This window comes from Podarcis pityusensis (genome assembly GCF_964106645.2).
Source record: "Podarcis pityusensis genome assembly, chromosome: 13".
In the NCBI taxonomy this organism is placed as follows: domain Eukaryota; kingdom Metazoa; phylum Chordata; class Lepidosauria; order Squamata; family Lacertidae; genus Podarcis; species Podarcis pityusensis.
The window spans coordinates 45,234,550-45,259,598 of NC_138038.1; the positions used below are offsets into that span (position 1 = coordinate 45,234,550).

The 25,049-nt window shown below is 41.6% G+C and overlaps 4 protein-coding genes across 4 annotated transcripts; all 4 read right to left on the reverse strand.

The window, feature by feature from the left end:
* Positions 1-8,329, reverse strand: LOC308460923 (olfactory receptor 10G6-like; the record flags this gene model as incomplete). The annotated part of the gene is made up of 2 exons (XM_080977457.1): positions 1-656; positions 8,044-8,329. 2 exons carry the CDS (start codon positions 8,327-8,329, stop codon positions 1-3), a joined length of 942 nt encoding a protein of 313 aa, XP_080833583.1.
* Positions 3,138-4,097, reverse strand: LOC308461905 (olfactory receptor 10G6-like; the record flags this gene model as incomplete). The annotated part of the gene is made up of 1 exon (XM_080979075.1): positions 3,138-4,097. The coding sequence occupies one exon, from the start codon at positions 4,095-4,097 to the stop codon at positions 3,138-3,140; it is 960 nt and encodes a 319-aa protein (XP_080835201.1).
* A 1,997-nt stretch (positions 8,330-10,326) lies between the features above and the next one.
* On the reverse strand, positions 10,327-11,286 carry LOC308460924 (olfactory receptor 10G6-like; the record flags this gene model as incomplete). Its single annotated transcript, XM_080977458.1, has 1 exon — positions 10,327-11,286. The coding sequence occupies one exon, from the start codon at positions 11,284-11,286 to the stop codon at positions 10,327-10,329; it is 960 nt and encodes a 319-aa protein (XP_080833584.1).
* A 2,361-nt stretch (positions 11,287-13,647) lies between these two features.
* Positions 13,648-21,106, reverse strand: LOC308460925 (vomeronasal type-2 receptor 26-like; the record flags this gene model as incomplete). Its single annotated transcript, XM_080977459.1, has 6 exons — positions 13,648-14,549; positions 15,099-15,225; positions 16,621-16,848; positions 18,606-18,989; positions 20,043-20,334; positions 21,027-21,106. The coding sequence occupies 6 exons, from the start codon at positions 21,104-21,106 to the stop codon at positions 13,648-13,650; spliced, it is 2,013 nt and encodes a 670-aa protein (XP_080833585.1).
* Between the last annotated feature and the right edge of the window lie 3,943 nt (positions 21,107-25,049).

Genomic DNA, 25,049 nt, shown 5'->3' on the forward strand with positions numbered 1-25,049 from the left:
TCAGTTAGTTAAGTGAGCGCTGTGTTTTCTACTGCACAATTTCTTCACGCCAACTTTCATCTCATTGTTCCTCAGAGTGTATATGAGAGGGTTTAAGAGAGGGGTCAATGCTGTGTAGAACACAGCAACAATACCATCAAGGGAGTCCTGAGATGGTGGACGCAGGTAGTTGTAAACCACAGGGACATAATAGATAACCACCAAGGTGATATGGGCTGTACAGGTGGAGAAGGCACGTTGTCTCCCTGTGGCAGTGGGAATCCTCAGGATGGCAGAAATGATATACACGTAGGATGTCAGGATCAGGAGGGAGCAGGTAACAGCCACTACTTCAACGTCAACCGAAATCACCATCTCATTGATGGATGTGTCAGTACAGGCCAGCTTCAGAACAGCTGGGATGTCACAGAAGATGTAGTTCACCTGACTTCCTCGTCCATATGGCAAACGGAAGGTGAGGTAGGTCTCTACCACAGAGTGCAGGCAGCCTCCAAACCAAGCGCCAACAGAAAGACAGGTGCCCAGACGATGGTTCATGATGGTGCTGTAGTGGAGTGGCTTGCAGATGGCCAGGAAGCGATCAAAAGCCATCACAGTGTACAGCAAGCACTCTGAACAGCCCAGAGTGTGGAAGAAGAAGAGCTGGGTTGCACATTCTGTAAAGGAAATGTCCCCATTGCTCTTGAGCATCCAGGAAATCATCTTGGGCACCACCACTGAGCAGATCATCATATCTATGATGGACAGATGGCAGAGGAACCAATACATAGGCTTGTGCAAACTAGGCTCCAGTGCAACCACCAAGAGGATCAAGCCGTTTCCAAAAAGAGACAATATATACATGAGGAAGAAGAAGGTGAGCAACAGGATCTTTAGCTCTTTGGGATATGCAAACCCCATAAGTTCAAAATGTTCAAGCACTGATGTTACATTTCCACACTCCATTCAGGCAATACTTATAATTCTGAAACCTTTGCCAATCTACTGCCAATCACCCAGAGAGCTAACTTCTGCCTGCTTCTGCTTCAGATGCCACTATCCTAGCTCCCTATAACACCCTTTCCCCCCACTCCAGTAGTCCTTGAACAGAAACCGAAAGAACCAAAATGCTCAGTAAGACATTACTATTTCAGACACACAGGGATGTACCCAATTATGTTCTACTCATACTATACCTCTTGAAATTCATTTACATTATTTTCAATATATCTGCTTTGAACATGACTAACATTGGATAAAACCTCTGGTATATAGGGAGGAGACAGCTATATAGCAGACCCCCAACACATTTTTTTCATTTTGTCCTTGAGAGCAAAATTAACAGAAACATGCTGATTTTGAAACATAGGTTATGAATAGGTTAGCTGGAATGCTCCTGTGATGGTAGTTTACCCATCACTGTTCATTACATCATTTTATCCCCCTTCCTCTGGAGCAGCAACTGATGGCTGGTATATTGAACAGAGCAGAGGATCTTCAAGAGAAGTGCTGCCTTTTACTCTTCTTACTCCTACAAATGAAACAACTCAGTCTATCCAGATCTCACCTAACATATAGAAAAACAGATATGTGTGTTTCAGTGGAGTGGAAAGAAGGTCAGTTAGCTGAAGATCTTTGGTGATAACCATCATGTGCATGACTCTAGAAAGCTTGCAACAAAATACAACCTGTATTATTTTATCAGTCATTAGTACCCAGTTGGCATACAAGATATCCCATCCTACTCATCCCCCTCCTTCTTAAAATAAAGGTTCCTTCAAATTCCCTTCATCAGCTTTTGGGTAAGAGATAGCTTTGTTGGCAATGAGTTATCAAAAATATTGGGCATATTCTTCTGATATAGTTGTCTGGGTTCAAAGCAAGCACCCACCTGAAATAAATGGCAAGAGGAGCCTAGGCAATTGGCTTCCTCCTGAACACCTGTCCTCAGGTACTCATATTTATCCCCTGATCTTGAGTTAATGATGATAGGCGCTGAAACCCCAGGAGCCCTTATTAAAGTGTTACTTCCTTTGGGGGAACATCAAGGAACCATTCCATGATGCAACCCTTTGAATATTTATCCACATCACAATTATATTCATTTGAACACTTCTTGGAAGAGAAGGTTGTTGTCCCATCCATATTTGACTTTCCACATTATTGCTCAGCAGAAAGTGGAGGTAACAAGGCAGCCATGTGAACACTCCACTGTAGCTCCAGCTGCCATGGCAAGTGCTGCCAAGAGCAGTAGAGAACTACACCACTCAACCCACAGTAAACATTGTCAACTTCAGTAGCAAAATACATAGTTCAGTCCACAGTACTGTTCCATTCCCATTTATTTTCCAACCTTGTTGACCAAAGCAGAGATGATTAGGGCATAAAATGATCCCCTTCCCTCAGCAGTGATTGAATTAATCAAAATTAAATAACTTATAACTAAGTACCAGTTTATGATATTGGGGTTTGACACAGTCAAAGACAGGGGTGGCTTCAAATCTGAAGGATCCTCATGCAACCATCTCTGCTGTTCTTCCCTCTTTTAAGGGCCTTTCCTCTCTCCCACTTCTCCCTTCCATTCCATTCCTCTGTGAATTGGCTCACAGTCGGCCCTAGTATCTCTTGCCATTTATTTCAGGTGGGTGCTTGCTTTGAACCCAGACAACTATATCAGAAGAATATGCCCAATATTTTTGATAACTCATTGCCAACAAAGTTATCACTTACCCAAAAGCACTTGTTAACAACAACAACAACAACAAAATTGAATTTATATACTGCCCATCATCCATAGATCTCAGGGCTATTATGTGCTATTGCACTTTGATTGCTTAGTTCTATCCAACCCCCTTTGGAACAGTCAGAAATATTTTCATCCTAATCACTTAGGGATGATTCATCCTGAATCAGAAGGCGCTTGGATCCTATTAGATTTCCCCCAGTTCCATCTTCTCACAATACAAAAAGCCAACAGATGAATAGTTTAGACAAAGAATATTTTTAGGTTTGAGATTTCTATTTACAACAGGTAAAAGGAGAGAGTAGAGATCAGGGAAATGTTCCATGTTCAGATTATTTGTTGTCTCTAGCTATTCCTAAAATACCCATATCTACTTAACAGTTGGACTGCAAGGATTTCTCAATATATAATCTTTTCAAGAAGATGATCTCACATGGTTAAGGGAGTGCTGTGGTTTCCTACTGCACAATTTCTTCACACCAACTTTCATCTCATTGTTCCTCAGAGTGTATATGAGAGGGTTTAAGAATGGTGTCACCGCTGTGTAGAACACAGCAATGGTCCCATCAAGGGAGTCCTGAGACGCCGGCCTCAGGTAGTTGTAAACAACAGGGACATAGAATATCACCACCAAAGTGATATGGGCTGTACAGGTGGAGAAGGCACGGTGTCTCCCTGTGGCAGTGGGAATCCTCAGGATAGCACAAATGATATACATGTAGGATGTGAGGATCAGGAGGAAGGAAACCAAAGACACAATCCCAATGTCAACAAAAGTCACCAGCTCATGGAAGGATGTGTCTCCACAGGCCAGCTTCATCACAGCTGGGATGTCACAGAAGATGTAGTTCACCTGGTTCCCCCGTCCATATGGCAAATGGAAGGTGAGGTAGGTATGTACCATAGAGTGCAGGCAGCCTCCAAACCAGATGCCAATAGAGAAGTTGAAGCAAATCTGATGGTTCATGATGGTGCCGTAGTGGAGTGGTTTGCAGATGGCCAGGAAGCGATCAAAGGCCATCACGGTGTACAAGAAGCATTCTGTGCAGCCCAGGAAGTGAAAGAGGAAGAGCTGGGACACACAACCTGTGATGGAGATGACCCCATTGCCCTCTATCAGCCAAAAAATCATCTTGGGCACCACCACTGAGCAGATCATCATATCCAACACAGACAGATGGCAGAGGAACCAGTACATAGGCTTGTGCAAATGAGGTTCCAGGGCTACCACCAGAAGGATCAAGCCATTTCCAGAAAGAGATAATATATACATGATGGAAAAGAAGGTGAGCAACGGAAACTTTAGCTCTTTGGGATATATGAATCCCACAAGTTCAAAATGTTCAAACACTGATGTTACATTTCCACACTCCATTTAGGCAGCACTCATCTTAGCAGAACAGAACGGATGGTGATAATGGTCACAAATTGAAGGAAAACCAAAGTCAGCATCTCTTGGTGGGATGTGTCAGCTCAGGCTAGTTTTCACCTAGATCTTCCATCAGTGGGTGGATGCAAATTTCAGTTATGTCTAACAACTCCTTTAATGTGCCAGTCTTTTATTGCCACATGATATAAATGGCAAGAGAGTCCTAATATGCTCTTGTATTTTTTTTTTTAAAAGATATTTATTCCAATTTTAGGATTACAAAGAAAAAGAGAAAACCATACAAAATAGAATAAACATATAACAAAAAACAGACAATAAGAAAAACTCAACAAAAAATACAAAAATACATTACAATAAAATAAAACAAAAATCAAATTAAACCTTTACAACCTTTTTTCCTTTTACTTATTTCCGTGACCTCCTCTCACCTCCCCACTTTGTATTCTAGTTTAAATCGTATTTCCAGCAAATCCTTCTAGCCTTCTTTTCATTTACTTATTTTAACATTCAATAATATAATTAATCCTCCTCTATCCTCACTTTCTATACTTCATTTTTACTAAATCCATTATGTCTTATCTGCCAAAACGACCTAATATTCTTTTTCCAACCTCTTTCTAACATTCTTTTATGTTGCAGTATTTTTGAAGATATATTTTAAATTTTTTCCAATCTTCTTCCATCAACCCTTCTCCCTGATCTCGAATTCTGCCGGTCATCTCAGCCAGTTCCATATAGTCCATCACTTTCATCTGCCATTCTTCTCGGGTAGGCAATTCTTGTGTCTTCCAGTATTTCCCAATGAGTATTCTTGCTGCTGCTGTCGCATACATAAAAAAAGTTCTATCTTCCCTTCGCACCAATTGGCCGACCATGCCCAAGAGGAAGGCCTCTGGTTTCTTTAGAAAAGTATATTTCAATACCTTTTTTAATTCATTATATATCATTTCCCAGAAGGCCTTGATCTTTGGGCACGTCCACCAAAGGTGAAAGAAAATACCTTCGTTTTCTTTACATTTCCCTAATATGCTCTTGTATTATGCATCTACCCCTCTTGTTCTGATCACCCATCTTTATAATCTTCTTTTTGTTCCCTCTCTGCTCTCTTCTTATTTTGTGTCTCTTAGGTTACCAAGCCCTGGCCATTGGGGTGCTCTTGAGTTAATAACAGCTGAAACTCCAGAGGGCCTCATTAAAATGTTGATTCATTTGTGGGAACCATGGGAATCATTCCATAATGGAACCTTGTGTTTAGTTATGTGACTTACTAGGCAGCATAAGTGGTGATGGTGGATACATTATGTGGTTGGTATATGTAAGGTGTGATGGGGCATGTGTGTGTTTGTGTGTGTGTGAAACCACTCTTTACCCCCCTTCCCACTATGTCCCCTAATCCTAAGTTCCTGAGTTCAATGACTTGACCTAGCACCTGATGTTCAGCAAGCAGAAGAACTCTCCCATTGATCAGGCAAATGCACATGGCCAGGATTTTGATATTTATGCTAGATGTGGCCAATCCAGGCAGTACATTACTCAAATATATTTCACCAGAAGCCTGAGAACAAGCTGTGTTAATTATGAACCCCCAAATTTGGAATTTCCTCCAAACCTCCCAAAGAACAGAGTAAATGATACATCAAACTCGGGTACCTTATTAACAGTGCTTGAAATCCAACCTTGTTCAATTTACTCCTAATCTGGGCCAAAGTTTTGCAATTGTTTTGCAGAATTTGCAGTGCAAACTTCATGTTTTGCAGAGCCCCCAAAACTGAATAGCTGCAAAATGCTGTAAAACTTTGGCCCAATTTTGGAGTAAATCGGACAAAGTTGGATTTTGAGGTTGTCAGGGAACTGACATCGGAGCTAGAGGCGGAGGGAAGGCTCTCAAATGATGCTGGAGAAGGGCCCAGCAGGGAGAGAGGCAGCTCCGCAGATGGGGAAGCAAATCAGCGCAACACCAGGGATAAAGGGGGGCAGATGGGGGAATCGTCGAGAGGGCTCCAGGACTCTTCACTGGACATCAGCGGGGAGAGCACGGGTCCTCCGCTACCCACGCCCTCCCTGCGCAGAAGACTTCCACGCAGAGAGAGTAGGAGGAGACTGGGTGTCAAACAACTTTTATGTTGGAAAAGATTTAAGAAACGCCCACTGACGGATACTGCTAGCGACTGAGGCAGCCACGAAGTGAAGGGCTGCCCAGACTGAAAGGTTTAACAAGGCAACAAAGCCAGGAGAGGCGGCAACTTACGCACGAGCAACCCATACTCATGACAGAGGTGTTAGCCACATGTTCTTATGTTCGTGTTTTATCTACCCCATTTCCAGTCCATGCTTTATTTTAACCCTTTATATCTTTTTCAAAACAGTTTATTAGATAAAATTAGTATCTGAAAACATTACATAGTGCACTTCAGCAATACACTATGAATATAACATTGGCATCAATGCAAATATGTCTAATCCTGAGAACTATGATTTATGATGAACGAATCTTTATTTTTTTACTGAAGAAGTGTGACTCAAAATATTTACTAAAAATATCAATTTATTTTTTATTTGTTAGTATTAATGTAACAGAAAAGCAAAATCTTTTAAAATAAAATAAAATAAAATAAAATAGTTTTTGAACCCAAGAATGTGGATAGTCATCAGGGAGATGCTTATACAATAAAGGTAAGTAAAATTATACACATGTGTATTAAACTAAAACGTATTTCAGGAGGACCATACTTCTTTCTTAGGGACAGGTAAGGAATTATGCAGAAAAGCAAAAGTTATTCCAACTGCAAAAACACCCTAGAACATGGCAGACATCCTGAGAAATTCAGAAGGGAATGCAAGGGGGCTTCTTCAAAGTACAGCCACATAGTTTTTTTAATATATCATTTAATTATTTTTGCTTTTCAATCCTACCTTTCAACCAAGGAGTTCAAGGTGAAGTACATTTTCTCCTCCTCCTTTTATCCTCTCAACAACCCTGTGAGGTTGCTTAGGCAGAGAGATGGTGACTGAGCCAAGGTCACCCAGTGAGCTTCATAGCTGACTGGGAACTTGAACCTGGTCTCCCAAGTGTTAGTCCAACACCCTAACCAGTACACGACACCACACCTTAAACTGAGCATAGACAACATTGGCAGTCACCCCAGGTCCCACAGAACTGGTTGGCTAAGTTCCAGCCAATTCCATCATTGTTTCTGCTCCCGCAACCAATTCATCACACGGTGAAGCCAATCCGAATTGAACTGGCATTCTAAAAAGCCGCTAAAAAGCTGTGTGAAGATGGGTGCTGTTTACTCTGCATTCCCACTCCACTTTTTCACCAGAGCAGTCTTCATCTCCTTGTTCCTAAGTGTGTAGATGAGCGGGTTCAAAAATGGGGTTATCGTGGTGTAGAACACGCACACCACAGCATCCATGGAGTCCTGAGAAGCTGGCCTCAGGTAGTGATAAACCACAGGTAGGTAATAAACACCCACCACAATGAGATGGGCTGTGCAGGTTGAGAAGGCCCGGCGACGCCCTTCCCTGCTGCTGATCCTCAGAATAGCTGAGATGATGTAGACATAGGAGGTCAAGATAAGGAGGAAGCAGGTCATTGCTACAATGCCAATGTCAATCAACATCACCATCTGATTGAGCTCTGTGTCAGCACAAGTCAGCTTCAACACGGCAGGGATGTCACAGAAGATGTAATCAATGTAGTTTCTCAACCCATATGGCAAATGGAAGGTGAGGGTTGTCTCCATGATTGAGTTCAGGCAGCCTCCAATCACTGTCCCCAAGGAGAGGCCAAGGCAGGCTTTCCAATTCATGATGTTGCTGTAATGGAGGGGCTTACAAATGGCCAAGAAGCGGTCGTATGCCATCAAGGTGTAAAGGAGACTTTCTGCACACCCAAGGAAGTGGAAGAAAAATAACTGAGAGACACAACTTGTGAAGGAGATGACCTTTCCACCAGGGATGAATCCTGCAATCACTTTGGGAACGACGACAGAGGAGAAAGCCATGTCCAGGATGGACAGATGGCAGAGGAACCAGTACATGGGCTTGTGCAACTGGAGGTCAGAAGCCACCACCCAGAGAATGAGGGAATTTCCAGACAGGGTCAGCAGGAACATGAGCAAGAAGAAGAGAAACAATGGGACCTTCAACTCTTGCGGGTATGGAAGCCCAGAGAGGACGAACTCTGTTGGTGCTGTTTCATTTGCACACTCCATTGGTAAGAGAGGCAGATTTAGGGGAGTGTGACTGGTTTGGCTGCACGGGACACGGAGCTTCAAGGGTGCTGTAGGGGATTCTGCAACTATGCTTTAGAATGGAGTATGAGAGATGGGGGGGGCTCTGAATTTTGGGGTTGCACACGGCGCTGCTGAAATTTGAGGCCGCAAGATCTGTTGCTGTTCATAAGATACTTTGCTGTAGGTGGGATCATAAACTGGGGGAAATAACAGTGCACAATATTCAGAAATAATCCCAAACTACATTAATATCAGAATTTCATGCACATGATGTTTTTGCCATGATCTCATTCTCCAAAGACTATTTTGAGCTTATTTTATTTTATTACTTTTTAAATCCTTAACGTCTTCCAGAAATGCATTTGGGAGCTATTCAATCCAGTTTCCTGATAGGCGTTGGCCAAATGACCTCTTTGATGAGATTATAGGTGTGCTATAAAATCATTGGTAAAATTACCTGAGAAATGGCTAGAATGTCTGATGGATCATAGGATAATTCCATCACTTATCAAGGCATCATTAGCAAAAGCTTGCTGAAGCTTAGTTGTTATTATATCATTGTGGTTAGTTTCTGTTCAGGAGACTCATGGATATTTTACCAAGCTATTTGCCTCAGACGTACCTTCAGTCAAACGTCAGCTAGGAGATTCTGAAACTAACTTTCCTCTTCAGAGTAGTAACTGTGTGATCTTCTTCAGGAGATTAAACAGAGGGTGTTGGAACACCTTAACTGCTTTCAGTTGTGTTGTGGCCAGGCAAGTCCAGATCACACAAATTAGATTTTCTTTTATTCATATTTGTTTCTTCTGAGATGCAGAAAGAAAGAAAAACCAGTCTGGGGAATACAGGTTGGCTACAGGATAGCTGTAGAAGATAATCAACTGAACATTTTCCACCATGACAGACCATTTCATCTCCCCCCTGTGTCTTTATAATGTTGCAGCTTCTCTGAATTTCTTGCTACCTCCTTACTTGTTCTCTCGGGATATGTGCACATCTGGGGAACATGTTTATGCCCTATGGTTTCACCAGAGTCCAGTGTGTATTATTAAAACTATTGTTTATTTGAAAGTTAAAAATATATTGTTGCTTGGAACTCTACTGGGGAACAATCATTTGCAAACAATTGTTTTGGCATAGAGGCTTGGTTATGGGCAAAAGTCTGGGGTGAGACAGCAGCGAGAAACCAGCAGCTATGAGACAGGTAATTGGCCAGAACTCATGGGCTGGAGAGGACTGAAGGGAAAACCAGGGTATCAACATGAAAGAACCACCAAGAATACAGAAACACATCAGAGCTGAAGAAGAACTGGTTAAAGAAGATCCAATGGGATGCCTGGGTGGGCAGTATCGGTCCAGAAAGTTCTTCACTGCCCCCTGCATTTCACTGGATGACCACATGGGGCACACACAAAACCAGCAACCATAGGTAGGTACCACCTGCACACTTACTACATAAATTGGACTTTGAATCCATGTGCACAGATAGAGGAAGAGATGAGTGGTATAACCAAAGGAGACTTTGTGGTCATGGGTGGTTATTTCCTATCATGTGCACAACACATTGTAAATGGCATAAAGGGTTACAATAGAGCGAGGTGGGTATTCGATGCTCAGGTTGTGCACCATGGTGTCTGTCTTTTCTTGCAGTGACCAGAAATTCAAATGTTCATAAACAGCCAAGATCTACATAACAGTTGGACTGCATGGTTCTTTAAAAATAAATAAATTACAAAAAACACACACAAAGCAAACCAAAAGGCATGGAATATTTGTTTCCTCCTGGTTTCAGCAAAACTCCTACCTAAAACCATCATAGAATTGGAAAGGATCATCTAGTTCAGGGTTTCCCAGACATGGGTCTACAAGTTCAAAAACAGCTGGAGATGCAAGCTTGGGAAACCCTGATCTTGTCCAATACTCTGCAACACAGCAATAAGCAACTTATGAGGATCGAACCTGCAACCTTGACATTATCAGCACCATGTTCGAACCAACTTGTTAGAACCCTGCCATTTTGTACTGCACAATTTCTTCAAACCCACTTTCATTTCATTGTTCCTCAGTGTGTATATGAGAGGGTTTAAAAAGGGGGTCACTGCTGCATAAAACATGGCAATGATGCCATCAAAGGATTCCTGAGACGCCGGCCTCAGGTAGTTGTAAACAACAGGCACATAATAGATCATCACCAAGGTGATATGGGCTGTGCAAGTGGAAAAGGCACGGTGTCTCCCCTTGGCAGTGGGAATTCTCAGGATGGCACAAATGATATAAATGTAAGATGTCAGGATCAGGAGGAAGCAAGCCATGGCGACCAACCCCACGTCAATGAAAGTCACCATCTCATTGAGGGATGTGTCCACGCAGGCCAGCTTCAGCACAGCTGGGATGTCGCAGACAATGAAGTTCACCTGGTTTCCCCGTCCGTATGGCAAATGGAAGGTGAGGGAAGTCTCTAGAGCAGAGTGCAGAGCACCTCCCAACACGGTGCCCGCAGAAAGGTAGAAGCACACACGGTGGTTCATGATGGTGCCGTAGTGGAGTGGTTTGCAGATGGCCAGGAAGCGATCAAAGGCCATCACAGTGTACAGGAAGCATTCGGTGCAGCCCAGGAAGTGGAAGAAAAAGAGCTGGGCTACACACCCTGCAAAGGAGATGGCCCCATTCCCTCCCATCAGCCAAACAATCAACTTGGGCACTACCACTGAGGAGACCATCATGTCTATGATGGACAGGTGGCAGAGGAACCAGTACATAGGCTTGTGCAAGTGGGGTTCCAGTCCTACCACTAAGAGGATCAAGCCATTTCCGGAAAGACACAATATGTACATGAAGAAGAAGAAGATGAGCAACATGGACTTTAGGTCTTTGGGGTACAGGAATCCTAGAAGTTCAAAATGTTCAAGGACCGATGTTACGTTTCCACACGCCATTCAGGCAGTACGCATCATGGGAGAACAAAATACATGGCGTTGATGGTCACAAATTGAAGGGCAAGCAAGTCAGCATCTCTTGGCCGGATGTGTCAGCTCAGACCAGTTTATCCTGAGACGTTACCCCAGAGTGAACTATTTTGGGTAATGTTTAGAGGTAAAAATATAGAAATATCGTTTTAAGGCACTTGTAGTCTAACAACCCCTCTAATACAGCAATTATACACTTGGTTTTCATGCTGCTCTGAAGAGAATGTGTTTCTGGATTGAAATCAATGCATTTTCCTACCCTATACAGTTCTCTACTACTCTAAGGTATGGGAATTCACAAGTCTTGAAACCCATTATTTACCTGTAGTTCTTTATACATCACACAAATCTTTGGGATAAAAAACACACAAAACAGTTCCTTGTCTACATTCCCATACTCCCATGGTGGGTCTTGCATAGAAGCCCTAATGCTCCAAAACACAGCAAAATTAGAATTTGTAAGTCAACTAAGTTCTACTCAGAGTAGAACCACTGAATGTAGCTAAGTTAGCATACCCATTACTTACAACAGGTCTATTCTGGGCTAATAATAATAATAATAATAATAATAATAATTTATTTGTACCCTGCCCATATGGCTGGGGGGCTTCCAACAAAGATCAAAAATATATTAAAATGTCACACATTAAAAACATCCCTGAGCAGGGCTGCCTTCAGATGTCTTCTAAATGTCAGGTAGTTGTTTGTCTCTTTGACATCTGATGGGAGGGCATTCCACAGGGTGGGCGCCACTACTGAGAAGGCCCTCTGCCTGGTTCCCAATAATAATAATTTATTATGATGATGAACATTGTATGCAATGATGAACATTGCATACAACCCATAATACATAAGGAGGCGAAAGATGCATAGCAGCTTCCAACCTAACATCTCATTCTATTCTGGAGATCAAAATAGCATACACTTCCTAATTTTGAAAACTATGAACTGACTGTTAGTTGAAATAGTCCTCAGACAGCACATATCCTATTACTGTTCACTACATAATTTTATCCCCAGCAGGGGAGTAGCAAATGATGACTGCAATATTGAACGAAAGAGTGGCTCCCCAGGATGGGTGTTATTTGTGACTCCTCTTATGGCTATGGATGAACCAGTCTGTGATGGTACACACCCAATATGGGTAAAAGCAAGGCTACAAGGCCCACCAGCTGAAGATCTCGATGCAGACAACAATAGGAATAAATCTAGAAAGTTTTTTTTAATGCAATCTGCATGATTTTATCCATCATCAGTATAACATTTCTACTTGAGATACTTTAGCATTTGAATCTTATTCTTTTACCCTCTGATCACTCCCCACATTCCCTTCCCCAGCTTTAAGGAAGATACGACTTCGTCAACAATAAGCTTTACCATGTTATCAAGAACCAAAGTATTCTTCTGAAATAGCTGGTCAGGTTCAAAGGAAGGACCCACCTGAAAGAAATGGCAACTCTAGCTTTGCAAGGATAATACCAGGAAATTGACTTTCTCCTAAAGACCTGCCCCTTTCATTCTCACCCCCATATTTATACCCTGTGTATCTCCTACTTCTCCTTTCCCCTCTGCTCTCTAGTCAAATTGCACTCCTCAAGTGATGGGAAGTTATGCCTGTGAGACCTGGGTTGTTTTGAGTTAATGGTGCTAATGGCAAACTCAAGAGGCCCTCATTATAACATGGCTGATTTGGAAGTATACAAAATAATCAATTCCATGATGCAACCACCCTGTGTACAATTATTCCCTTTGCAATTATGTTCTTCTGAGCACTTATTGGGAGAAGGAATATTGCTCCATCCATACGCATACACTCTGAGTGTACCGATTTTCCAGGGACAGTCCCAGAATTTTTAAAAAAACATCCTGGCTTCTGATTTGATCCTTTGCCAGGGCTGCTGCTGTGAAGCTTTGGGAGGAAAATGAGTTGGTGCTTGTCCTGAACAATAACTGCTGTAGCTGCTGTGAGGGAGCATTCCATTGCCTCTCCATGGACGCTACCGCCATCCTCTTCCCTTGGGCAGATTGTAGCAGCTGCTGGAGAGTGGGCAAGAAGGACAAGAGGCGGCTGCAGCCAAGACCCAGTACCATGTGACACACTGGCTCTGAAGGGCAAGCAGAGGTCAGGGCTGCACTCGGTGGGAAGAAAGGAGGAGTGGAGCATAGCACAAAGAAACAGATCCCTTTGTGCAGAAATGTGGGACACCCATGGGAATGCAGGAGAAGAAAAAGCAAACACTACACATATCTGGAGTATGGACCCAGAAGGTGATACCAGCCAGCAAGTCCATGCAGCCTCAGACCCAAAAGAACCACAAATTCCACTGTCATTTATACCTTTCTTTTTGTTAGCTGCTCTCTGTTGTTCAGGTCAGGCCTCACCACAATAATGTAGCATTTAGGGCAAAAAATGCAAGCCAGTAACCCAGCACCAGAAGCAAAGATGGAGAAGATCTCCACAGCCACCATGTATTTTCCTCTGGTGCTCAGGTAGGTTGGAATGAAGGAGAGCCAAACGCTGCAGAAGACCAGCATGCTGAAGGTGATGAACTTGGCTTCGTTGAAAGTGTCAGGCAACTTCCTGGCTAGGAAGGCCACCGTGAAGCTGATAATGGCCAGGAAGCCCATGTAGCCCAAAACACAATAGAACATGGAGACTGACCCTTCATTACAAAGAAATATGATTTCTTCAGGCATTGAGTGCATGTCCACATCTGGGAATGGGGGAGAGGTTGCCAGCCAGAGGACGCAGATTCCTACTTGAACAATGGAGCAGGAAAAGACAATGGAATAAGCCAGTTCTTTGCCTACCCATTTCCTCATATTGGATCCTGGTTTGGTAGCCATGAATGCCAAAACCACCAATATGGTTTTGGCTAAGATGCTGGAAAGGGCCACAGAGAAGACAATGCCAAAAGCAGTTTGTCGGAGAAGGCAAGTCACCATATTAGGTTTTCCGATGAACAACAAAGAAGAGAGGAAACACAAGAGGAGGGAGATAAGGAGACCATAGGTGAGGCTTCGGTTGTTGGCTTTGACTATGGCTGTATCGCGATGCTTAATGAAGATGCTGAGCACCAGAATTGTGATCAGAGAGAATAAAAGTGCAGAGGAAGTTGAAACAATGGCCAAGGTTTCATCAAAGGCTAGGAAGTTTGGAATCTTAGGAATGCATAGATCCTGGCCGCTGTTTGGATACTGATCTGCTGGACAACTGACACATGTTTCCATGTCTGAAAACAAAGAAACAATGCATGACAGTTTGAAGCCTCCAAAACTATTTTTAATAATTTCCTCATCAATAATCCATCTAGCACAGTGTTTTCTACCTAAAAATGTTTAAGAACTTCAAGCCCAAATGCTTTTAACCTAGAGCTATCAAAAATTAATCTCGTGAATCAAACCCGTAATTTTCTACATGGAGGACATCTGCTCTTACAGTCCCCCTGCTTGTTCTAAGAACCACATAAACTGTATAGCAAATTAAGTAATAAATTACAGTTGAAATCTTTGGAGTCCAGAAAGGCATTCACCCTTTTGTCAAACAACCTAACTCTTAGAGGAGAAATCACCAATTCTATTCCACCCTAATTTTGTAGAAGGTGAAGGTAAAAAAATATATTTTTAAAAATTCTTCAAAATATTTTAAAGATAAAAATATTTTGATGTTGTCTATAAACAATGAGATCAACACATCAATTTAATTTAAACCTTCCCTCCTTCAGCAGTTTAATAACCATGGAATTGCATTGTTAGGTATTGTCTAAGATGACATTGTCCACCTTTCTCATTTGAGATCATTCCTTCTGGACATGGATCACAATCATAACAGCAAAACTTCTTCCCCTCCTTCTTTGTCTTCCTGTATCCAGAATGGCAGATGTCATTACATATAGAAGGGGGTGGCACCTATCCAAAGAGGTAGGAAAAGTAAAATTGGGGGGGGGGATTTATCTAGTATCCAATATCAGGTGATTTAACAGTAAATACAAGGACTAATAGTGTGAAATATATGATCCATAGGTGCACAGGTGTCACATACAGTGGGGTAAAGAGCTGCTCCTCTAAGCATTATACAAACTCAAGAAAACTGCAATATTCATACCTAGATCATCCACCCTTACAGCTGTGCCAGAATTCAGTCTAATTTCACCTCAGAACCTAACTGCATTTTCTTCAAGGATTTCACATATGTTTTTTGTTGTGACTCAAGGAGATGGGAATTAAAGGCACCCCATTACAGTGGTTCTGTTCCTACCTGCAGGGTCACTCTGAGAAACTAGTACTAGGGAACCACTCCATGGCTTTTGGGCTTTGGTGTCCCTTTAAGACCCATTCTGTGTTTTGTTGCCATTTATCACCTGTATGCAACTCTTCAGAATCATATCCTAGGATCCAGAACACAGTGTCATCTGTATGGTGATGATGTGTTGCTCTATCTCTCCATTCCATCGGAATGAGAGGAGGTGGTGAAGTTGCTGGACAGGTGTCTGGAGAGAGTGATGGATTGGATGGGGGTTGAATCCTGATAGGAGGGAAATGCTTTGGTATGTGGTTCCTACTCCTGACCTGTTCTGGGAGAGGTTGCACTCTCTCTGAAGCCAGAAGTTCTTAAGTCTGGAAGTATTCCTTGATTCTAACTCATCACTAGAGTCTTAAGTTGCTTCTGTGGCTAGAAGGGCTTGCACCCACCTATTCACCAGCTACAGCTGCTCCTATGTATGCACCCTGAAATTAGCATCATACAGACTCAAGAAGATTATAATGTTCATTCTCATTCCAAACAATGATATAGCTGGCTTAGTCTTCAATCTAATGCCACTAACTGAAGATTTGCCTCAAGGAATCCACAAACAAGAATGTTGGCCAATGCTGGACTCTCTGATAGCTGTTCTTCCTTCTTAGTGTGAGTTGTCTTTTGTGCCTCTTGATTTTTTGGTATTTTGGCTCGTTCTTTGATTTACTGTTAGATCTCACAGTATTTCTTATAGGACAACATTTTCTTCTAGATGGTTTATAGGCATAAAATTAAAATAAAGGAAATTTCAGTCTCACATGCAGTATCTTATCATGTACACAGTTGAACAGGCAGGGCCTCAGAAGCTGAAGGTGCAAACATAGAGGAAAAGTCACTCTTTCAAATAGAGTATCTCTCCATCAAAGTAGTATTCATGCAGATTGAAATCTTATTTTAAGCCAGATTTTCAATATTGAATATCAAAGTTAATAATGTGCTATTACGTCCCATATTGGGGATAACCACAAATTATGGCATTTCAGGGACTGTGCATTTATTTTCCATACCTTAGTGAAGCGTCTGTGCCATTTGATTCTGTCTTCATTAATGGTGAGCTCCTTGCCCGATGGAGCCTGAGGATCCAACCTTCCCACTTTCACCCTGACATATGAATTATTTGGGAAAGTGACCAAGTTGGTCATATCCAAGCCAGCTGCTAATTCTCCATATTCATTTAATGTGATTTCATCCCCAGCACTGTTGTTGAATGAGATTCTCTGCAGGAATGAATGGAGCTAAGACGAAGAGAATAAAAATGTCTATAAAGCATTCTGATTAAGATTGTTGGATAGCATCCCTAGATGGAATCGAATCCTTTTCCTTTAGCAGTTAAACACTTCAGTTCACAATGGAAAGCAATATTTCAGTTGCACGTACAGGAGGAGTGGGAAATCATGAATCAGTCTCAATTCAACAGTCAAGAGGTTTCCATAAAGATATGTGAAGGACAGTTAAGCCTATAGATCTGTTTGCTTGGGATCAACCTTTGTCAAAACCCATGAAAGGGAAGGAATTTGAGAAGTCAAGTAAGAGTAGAGATGGGAGCTCATTCTCTCAAGACATTGGAAGACAACATGAGAACGTCTGACTGGACCTTTACTTAGTTTATAGAGTAGACCTGAGCATTGGTGTTAGGGACTGGCTGGATGTAGAGGAAGGGTAGGAGGCTCCAGCTGGGCAACCCTCAAGGCTCAGAGCCAGGGGATTGGTGGTGGGATAACAACGAGTGGTCAGTGAGAGAAGAGGGAGCAGACTGGGAGGAGGAGGTGTCAGAAACAGAAGAGGCAACAGGGTTAAGGGAGCAGGAAGAGGCTGTGCCAGACTGAAATCCAGACTCAGAGGCAGAACAGGAGGAGGGGCGAGAAAAGCAGGGTCTAGAGACAGTGATCACACAGTTGCTAGCCTCTTCTGGGGACCTACCAGTGAGGCCTCAAGGCCCGGAAACCCCTGGTGGTGGGCATACAGGGAAAGATGAGGAGCTGAGGACGGGGCCTTCCAGGACGTGCCCAGGTGGTGGCAGCTCCCTGATGGGCTGCTCTTCTGTTTTATCTTGGATATGAGGATCCCTGCAATAGCCAGTGCCTAGGGTTGGGATCCTGGTTGTTCTCGCTCAGAATTATGTGCCCAGGGCCAATGGGCCCCAGGCCCCCAACCTTACACCACTGGGTAACTGGACAGGTAAGAGAGACAGAGATAATTGGGGAGGGAGATGGGGAGAAAACGGAGGGGTTTGCAGTGTGGAGAAGGTGGTTGGCACAGCTACAGTTACCTGTAGTTGTTGGTAGTCTGTTGCTTCTGAAAGTCTGTGTCATCTAAAGTCTGTTTAGTATCATTATAGGAAATACTCTAATTCCCATCTTTCATACAATAAATTTACTTAAGGTTTATTTTTAATTTCTGAAGTTTTATTCTTTTATTTCTTTACTGATGATTAAATGCTTACTCACAAAATGGACCAATGCAGTGAATGCTTTGTAACAGGGAACAATACCTGCCAAGGATCTACATATTGAGGAGAGAGTTTTCCTTTAGCATCTCTTATTTTGTGGTTGATTCCAGCCAAGTGCATGCTATTTAAAGCATGTGCCAAAGCATAAACAGCATTATAGATACTGTAGCTGTGGCCAGTCATGCTCATTTCAAAAAGTGGTGCCGGGAGGTTCTCCAGTATTTCCTCTCCAGTACACATTTTATCAAAGAATGTTGAGAAAGTGGAATTTGAAAGTGAACAGCCGAATGCATCTTCCCAGAAATCTTGGATGAAACCATCTGCCTCTGTCAAATGAGGATGTATACTTTGAAGAAAGTATTTAAAGTTGTGAATCTCCTTGAAGTGAATTGCAAAGGAGATAGCACCATGGAGCATTTGTATATTAACATCAATAATTTCTTGAAGGCTATGTAATATGAAATCAATTTGGGCAGTTGTAATCCATACTTTTCCTTCACGGGACTTCTTATGAAGAAATAGCAGCTGAGTTAACTTCATTACCTTTAAAGTAACTGACAGCCATATAATAAATCTACTTTCTCCGTATACAAGAACTGCATTGGCTTTGCTGGTTGTGAAAGTTGGTAACAAAATCCTTGAGTCATCCAGCATTTCCAGTAAGTTAGCATTATAATGTATATTGGGTTTAACTCTTTCTGTAAATGCTGAACAGATTCCATTCTTTAAAAACATTTGCTCAATTATCTGTAAGAACTGTTCCCCAGCTTCATTAGCTGGAGTCAAGAGCCCAACCCATTTCCATCTGAAATGCAGAAGTAACTGGATAATTCCCTGATATTGAAGGTCTTCATTGGGGACCATGCGGTAAAAGGAAGGGAACTTGGTTCCATCATTTATGGCTGGTTCAAATAAACCATATGAAATCTGGAAAAAGCAAAAGCCAAACGTTTCCAAGTGGAAACGAGAACTCATGATATTCCAATTTATTTAAACACACCCCACACATATATAGAATATATATTCAATCTATCAAGTTTAGGGACAGCACCAAACCCAACTTACATAGAAAACAGGGATAATTTTGCTCAATGGTTCCTGTAGATATTTATTGTTGTTATTATAGCATCATCACAGCTTCATTCTTGTACATATTGATTGTCTCCAATTAGAGAGGAACATTTATCAAGGCTAAGTGGATCATTGAACAAAAGTCCAAGGTGGAGGTGGAGCAATAGAAATTGTTGATCATGCTCTTTTGCTTTGTAACCTTTATAAGCGTTTGTAGAGAGAGGTTGCTTCTGCATCTGCTAAGAACTCTCTCAGGAAGATATCTTGGGAAATCCTGAAGATCTCTATTAGACTGCATATGTTATTATTCGCTGAGCACAATAAACCACATCATATAAAATATCAGTAAGATACAGAAACACCATGCTAAACATTCCAGGAAAGATTAAAAGAACAAAAATGAAATCCAACAATGAAGTAGAACAGCACAATACTGAAACCACTATATAACGCTCTGAAATGACGGGTGAGAGGTGACAGAACAATAGCAAGAAAACAGTGTTTCCAATTAGCCTCTGAAAGTGAACAATGTTGATTAACATCATACTTTGGGAAAGGAATAACTTGATTCTCAAGGGGAGGAACATTTTTAGTTAATGTCTTCGGAGTAATTTTTGCTTATGAACCAATGTCAATGTCATATATTGAATAGCTCACAGGAAGCCAGTGCAGGGCCTGCAAGATTGATGTATATTAACCAGTCTAAGTGCCTCATATATATACCTGGCAGCTATACAGAAATCTCCTATTTTATCTATTAAACACAAATTGCCCTTCTTACAAACATTGTTGGATATGGTTATTATGGCTCTTTTACTTTGTCCATTTTCCCACTCCATATGTATGAATCAGTAGATTCCTACTGCAAGGAAAGCATGAAATCTCTGTTTTCCAAAACCCATATTCTACCTGTGGAATCTTGAAAAGACCTAAGATGTTTGCCATGCACCAGGAGGTATCAGAGCTGAGTCCCCCAATGACTCCTATGACATTTTTCTGGATGCCACACCTGTAGTTGGGAACAAAGTGATGTGATTTAAAGATCAGGTCCAGAGTGTTTCGGTAGGTCATCTTTGAATCATAATAGCTATCATAGATGTGGAAGCCAAGAGAGACATTGGGCAACATCCTGGGATTCTTGTTGATCTCACCAACAGCAAACACCAAGGCCAGGATTTGCTGGTAAAACTTTGTCACCACCCTGCAGATGAAATAAGAGTGGGAAAATTAAACATAATCTAGATATAAGAGTTTCACCTCCTGCCTAAAACGAGAGGACGAGAATAGTTTATTTACTTATTAGGCAGTTTCATAATACTGTGTCATTAAAAAAGCTGTTGCACTTTTCTTCGATATCTTCAGCAATCCATGTTTGTTTTCACTAGCTTGAAAATTTGAGTATTGCCCAAGCCAAGGTGTTCCTACATCTGAAAATTTAACAAAGTTCTGACCAATTTTAATGCCATAACATGTTGTCACGACTCATTATTCCACCTGGTGTCATCTGGGGTTGGGGGGTCTCTACCTGGGCATGTAAAAGCTGTTGCATTTTTCTTCAATATCTTCAGCAACCCATGTTTCTTTTCACCACCTTGAAAATTTGGGTATCATCAACAAAGTTGAGTACAACACTTTTGGCTATATGTTTCTCCTGTGTTTTTATGCCATCTCTTTTCTCTTTCTCCTGCTCTTTTCTGTCTCTCTTTACAGAATTGGATTTTTTAAAAAGCTTAATGTTCATAGCCTATGTGCACAGAGATTTCTAATAAAATCTCTCCACATTCAAAAAATAAAGTGGAAGAGATTCCCCCCCCCCCAAACAATAAAAGTTATTTTCAGTCAGAAACAGCTTATAAGCAATAGATAAAATAATATTAATTACCGGTTACTTACAGTGGGGTATCAGTGAAGACCTGGGAAGGGTGTTTCTTGAAGGATAATTTGGGCACTATGTAAAAGATATGAGATGCCATTGCACCAATGACCAGGTCACCTGGCTCATACCACTCGTGTGGAACATGAACAGGATGATTTGTTGTGCATTTAGCACTTTGTACTTGGGACACTATATTGGGGAGCAGCAGAAGCAGCAGGAGCAACATCCTGATGGCAAATACACTTGTGTGCATGGACTCCCCTGCTTCTTTCTACAGTATTATTCCTCTTTTCCACCTGATCTAAACTAGACAAATTGGGTGGCAGCTGACTCTGTCAATCTGGTAATGTAAGGGACAGGTATCCACCTTATTGTCAACTTGAACACTGTCACAACAGAATGCCTTGGATGCCAAACAAAATGCAGTGATTTGATATGAAAGAGGGAAACTGATAAGTGATAAGTAACAAAGCCCATCCTTGTTGTCTATGGAGCACAGAGGAGCTTATAATCATTTCAGGCTTGGTTGTTGATTCTTTTTTTCCACTGTGACATCTGGAGGACCAGCCAGGTGGATTGATTATTGTAATTTTAATAATGATAGGGGAGAGAATCACCTGTGCAGTATTTTTGGATTCTATGGCTCATCAGCAGTAGGGGAACTGCTAAAATATTACTATTATTATTTTTTAAGATATATTTTTCATTGATTTCCCAATATTGTTCCAATTGCAACCTCATTATAACAATACCAATTTTATTTCATTAATGCAATTATGAATGCCAATTATTCAAATGTCAAATTATATGATTTAATTAAACTGGCCCCCTTGCATGCTAGATTTGATGGCTTCATTCTTTTACATTATTTCTGCGTTCCACTGTGTTAATAATTTTCATTACATTCCTTACAAATAAAGTAATCCCTTATATAACAGCTACAGTCTTGAGTTTCTATTTCAGTTGGTATATATTAGGTAATTTATAAAGTTTTAAGTGAGGAACTCTAACTGTATCCCTTATTCTTTCCTGCATGTGACAATTTCCCCCCATGATGTTTTCCTTTCCATATATGGTGCTATATCCTTCATTCCTACAGCTGTTGATGGTTCCCATCATGCCCTGGGAGAAGCGGTTATCCCACTGTTTCCAAAAGTCACTGCAACATTTTGTCCTGTGATTCGGCTTCCAGTAAAAAAGCAGTATTCACCATTTTTTCCAGTCTAGGAAGAATGATCTGAACCCAGACTGCAGATAGTTAATCCAAAAACCTCCATTGCCGCAGCTCGTAGACAGGAAGCCGGATCTGCTGATGTAATTATATTTGTCACATCACAAAATCATAGGTAAGGAATGAACCTAAAAGGTCATCTAGTTCACTCCTTGCTATGGCAGAATATCTAGAGTTGAGCTGGCTCCATCCTTTCCCTGTTCCCTAATCTGGGAGATCCTTCATTCTCCCACTTATGTAACACTGATCAGACATGGTTTGCCATCATCCTAATTGAATTGTGGCAGCAATTCTGGAGAGCATTCAAGCCTTATCAAGATGTGGGGACCCTGGATAATAGCATCAATAGACCTTAGAAACAACACATCTGTATTCTCTGAAGCCATTTGGCATGCTTGAGATATTCTCTGCCACAACTCTTTCAATCTGATTAGAAGTGTAGTTCAGAAGACTCAAAGTCTTGTCCTATTAGAGATAGTAATATCCAATGTGTGGAGAGAGATAAAGATTGTAGAGCCCTCAACTATTTCACAATGTGCGTTCCTTCTGGGACCCTGTGTTGTCTTCAACATGAATTTGCAGATTACTTGAAATAATTGGTGAGACTTTTTATTAATAATCAAGCACTCATATATGTACAACATCCATCAGCTGAATGTAACCCTTTCTAAATTGAAAGTCTGACAGTTTTGCTATTAAGAATCTATTTGATTCAAACGTACAGTAATACATGAAAGGGATGTATAGAGTGTTAGGGGAGGGGTAGTAACTATAGTGGGGAACAAGTCGTGCTCCTTCTGGTGTAGTTTGTCTACCTCTGATCCCCACCCTGCACTCAGTTCTCCCCTGTGGCTCCTAGAAGCTGTCAGTATGCAACAGCAGCCACACCCCAGGAAACAGATTCAGTGGCAGCCTACACCAGCTGAGTGTAGCCAATGGATCTCAAACCTTCAGTGAGTTAGGGAATTTCTCAGCATGCAAAGACAGGATATAGCAGATTGAGTGGATGAGAGCAAAAGAGGTCCAATGCTCAACAAGATGGCTACTGAAAGGGCTGCAGAAGGAAATGAGGGGCAGATGGGTCTTGTAAACATAGGAAGGGAGCCCATCTAGGAGAAGGAAACTTTGAACTTAAACCAAAACTTCTTTACAGCTGTACTCATTCGTGAAAAAGGCTTAGGGAGTAGACCCTGAAGAAAAATCTGTACCCGTTGCCTTTGGGAAACTTTAGCAGACAAAAAAGTTAAGAAGCAAACTCTACAAAGATCCAGAGTAGGGACCCGGAAATTTATACCATCTAGCAAGTCCATGTAGCCTCAGATCCAACAGAACCACAAATTTTTCTGCCATTTATAACTTCCTTTGTGTTAGCTGCTCTCTGTTGTTCAGGTCAGGCCTCACCACAATAATGTAGCATTTAGGGGGGAAAATGCAAGCCAGTAACCCAATACCAGAAGCAAAAATGGAGAAGATCTCCACAGCCACCATGTATTTTCCTCTGGTGCTCAGGTAGGTTGGAATGAAGGAGAGCCAAACACTGCAGAAGACCAGCATGCTGAAGGTGATGAACTTGGCTTCGTTGAAAGTGTCAGGCAACTTCCTGGCTAGGAAGGCCACCGTGAAGCTGATAGTGGCCAGGAAGCCCATGTAGCCCAAAACACAATAGAACATGGAGACTGACCCTTCATTACATAGAAATATGATTTCTTCAGGCATTGAGTGCATGTCCACATCTGGGAATGGGGGAGAGGTTGCCAGCCAGAGGACACAGATTCCTACTTGAACAATGGAGCAGGAAAAGACAATGGAATAAGCCAGTTCTTTGCCTACCCATTTCCTCATATTGGATCCTGGTTTGGTAGCCATGAATGCCAAAACCACCAATATGGTTTTGGCTAAGATGCTGGAGAGGGCCACAGAGAAGACAATGCCAAAAGCAGTTTGTCGGAGAAGGCAAGTCACCATATTAGGTTTTCCGATAAACAGCAAAGAAGAGAGGAAACACAAGAGGAGGGAGATAAGGAGACCATAGGTGAGGCTTCGGTTGTTGGCTTTGACTATGGCTGTATCACGATGCTTAATGAAGATGCCAAGCACCAAAATTGTGATCAGAGAGAAAAGAAGCGCAGAGGAAGTTGAAACAATGGCCAAGGTTTCATCAAAGGCTAGGAAATTTGGAGTCTTGGGAATGCATAGATCCTGGCCACTGTTTGAATATTGATCTGCTGGGCAACTGATACATGTTTCCATGTCTGAAAACAAACAAACAATGTGTGACAATTTCAAGTAACCATAACTAATCTTAAGAATTTTCTCATCATTAGTCCATCTAGCATAGCGTTTTCTATCTGAAAATGTTTCTGAACTTCCAGCCCAAATGCCTTCCCTCTTGATGCATCAACAATAAATCTCATGTATGAAATCTGATTTTTTTACATGAAGGACATCTGTTTTTATTGCCCTCCTTACTTTTTCTTAGAACCACATTTACTGCACAGCAAAAGGAGAAATACATTACAGCTGAAATCTTTGAATCCCAGAAAGGTGAGTTTGATTTAATTTTCACCCTCTCATGAAACAACCTAAGTCTTAGAGGAGAAACCATCACTTCTATTCCCCCCTAACTTTACAGAAGTTGGAGGTGAAATACATTGCCTACAATTTAAATATTTGTCTTCAAGCCATTTGAAATATAAGGTTATATTGAATTTATCTATAAAAAAAATGAGATCAACACATCAATTTGATTTAAACCTGTTCTTCTCCAGTGGTTTAATAACCACGGAATTGCCAGTGAGCCCAGACCTTA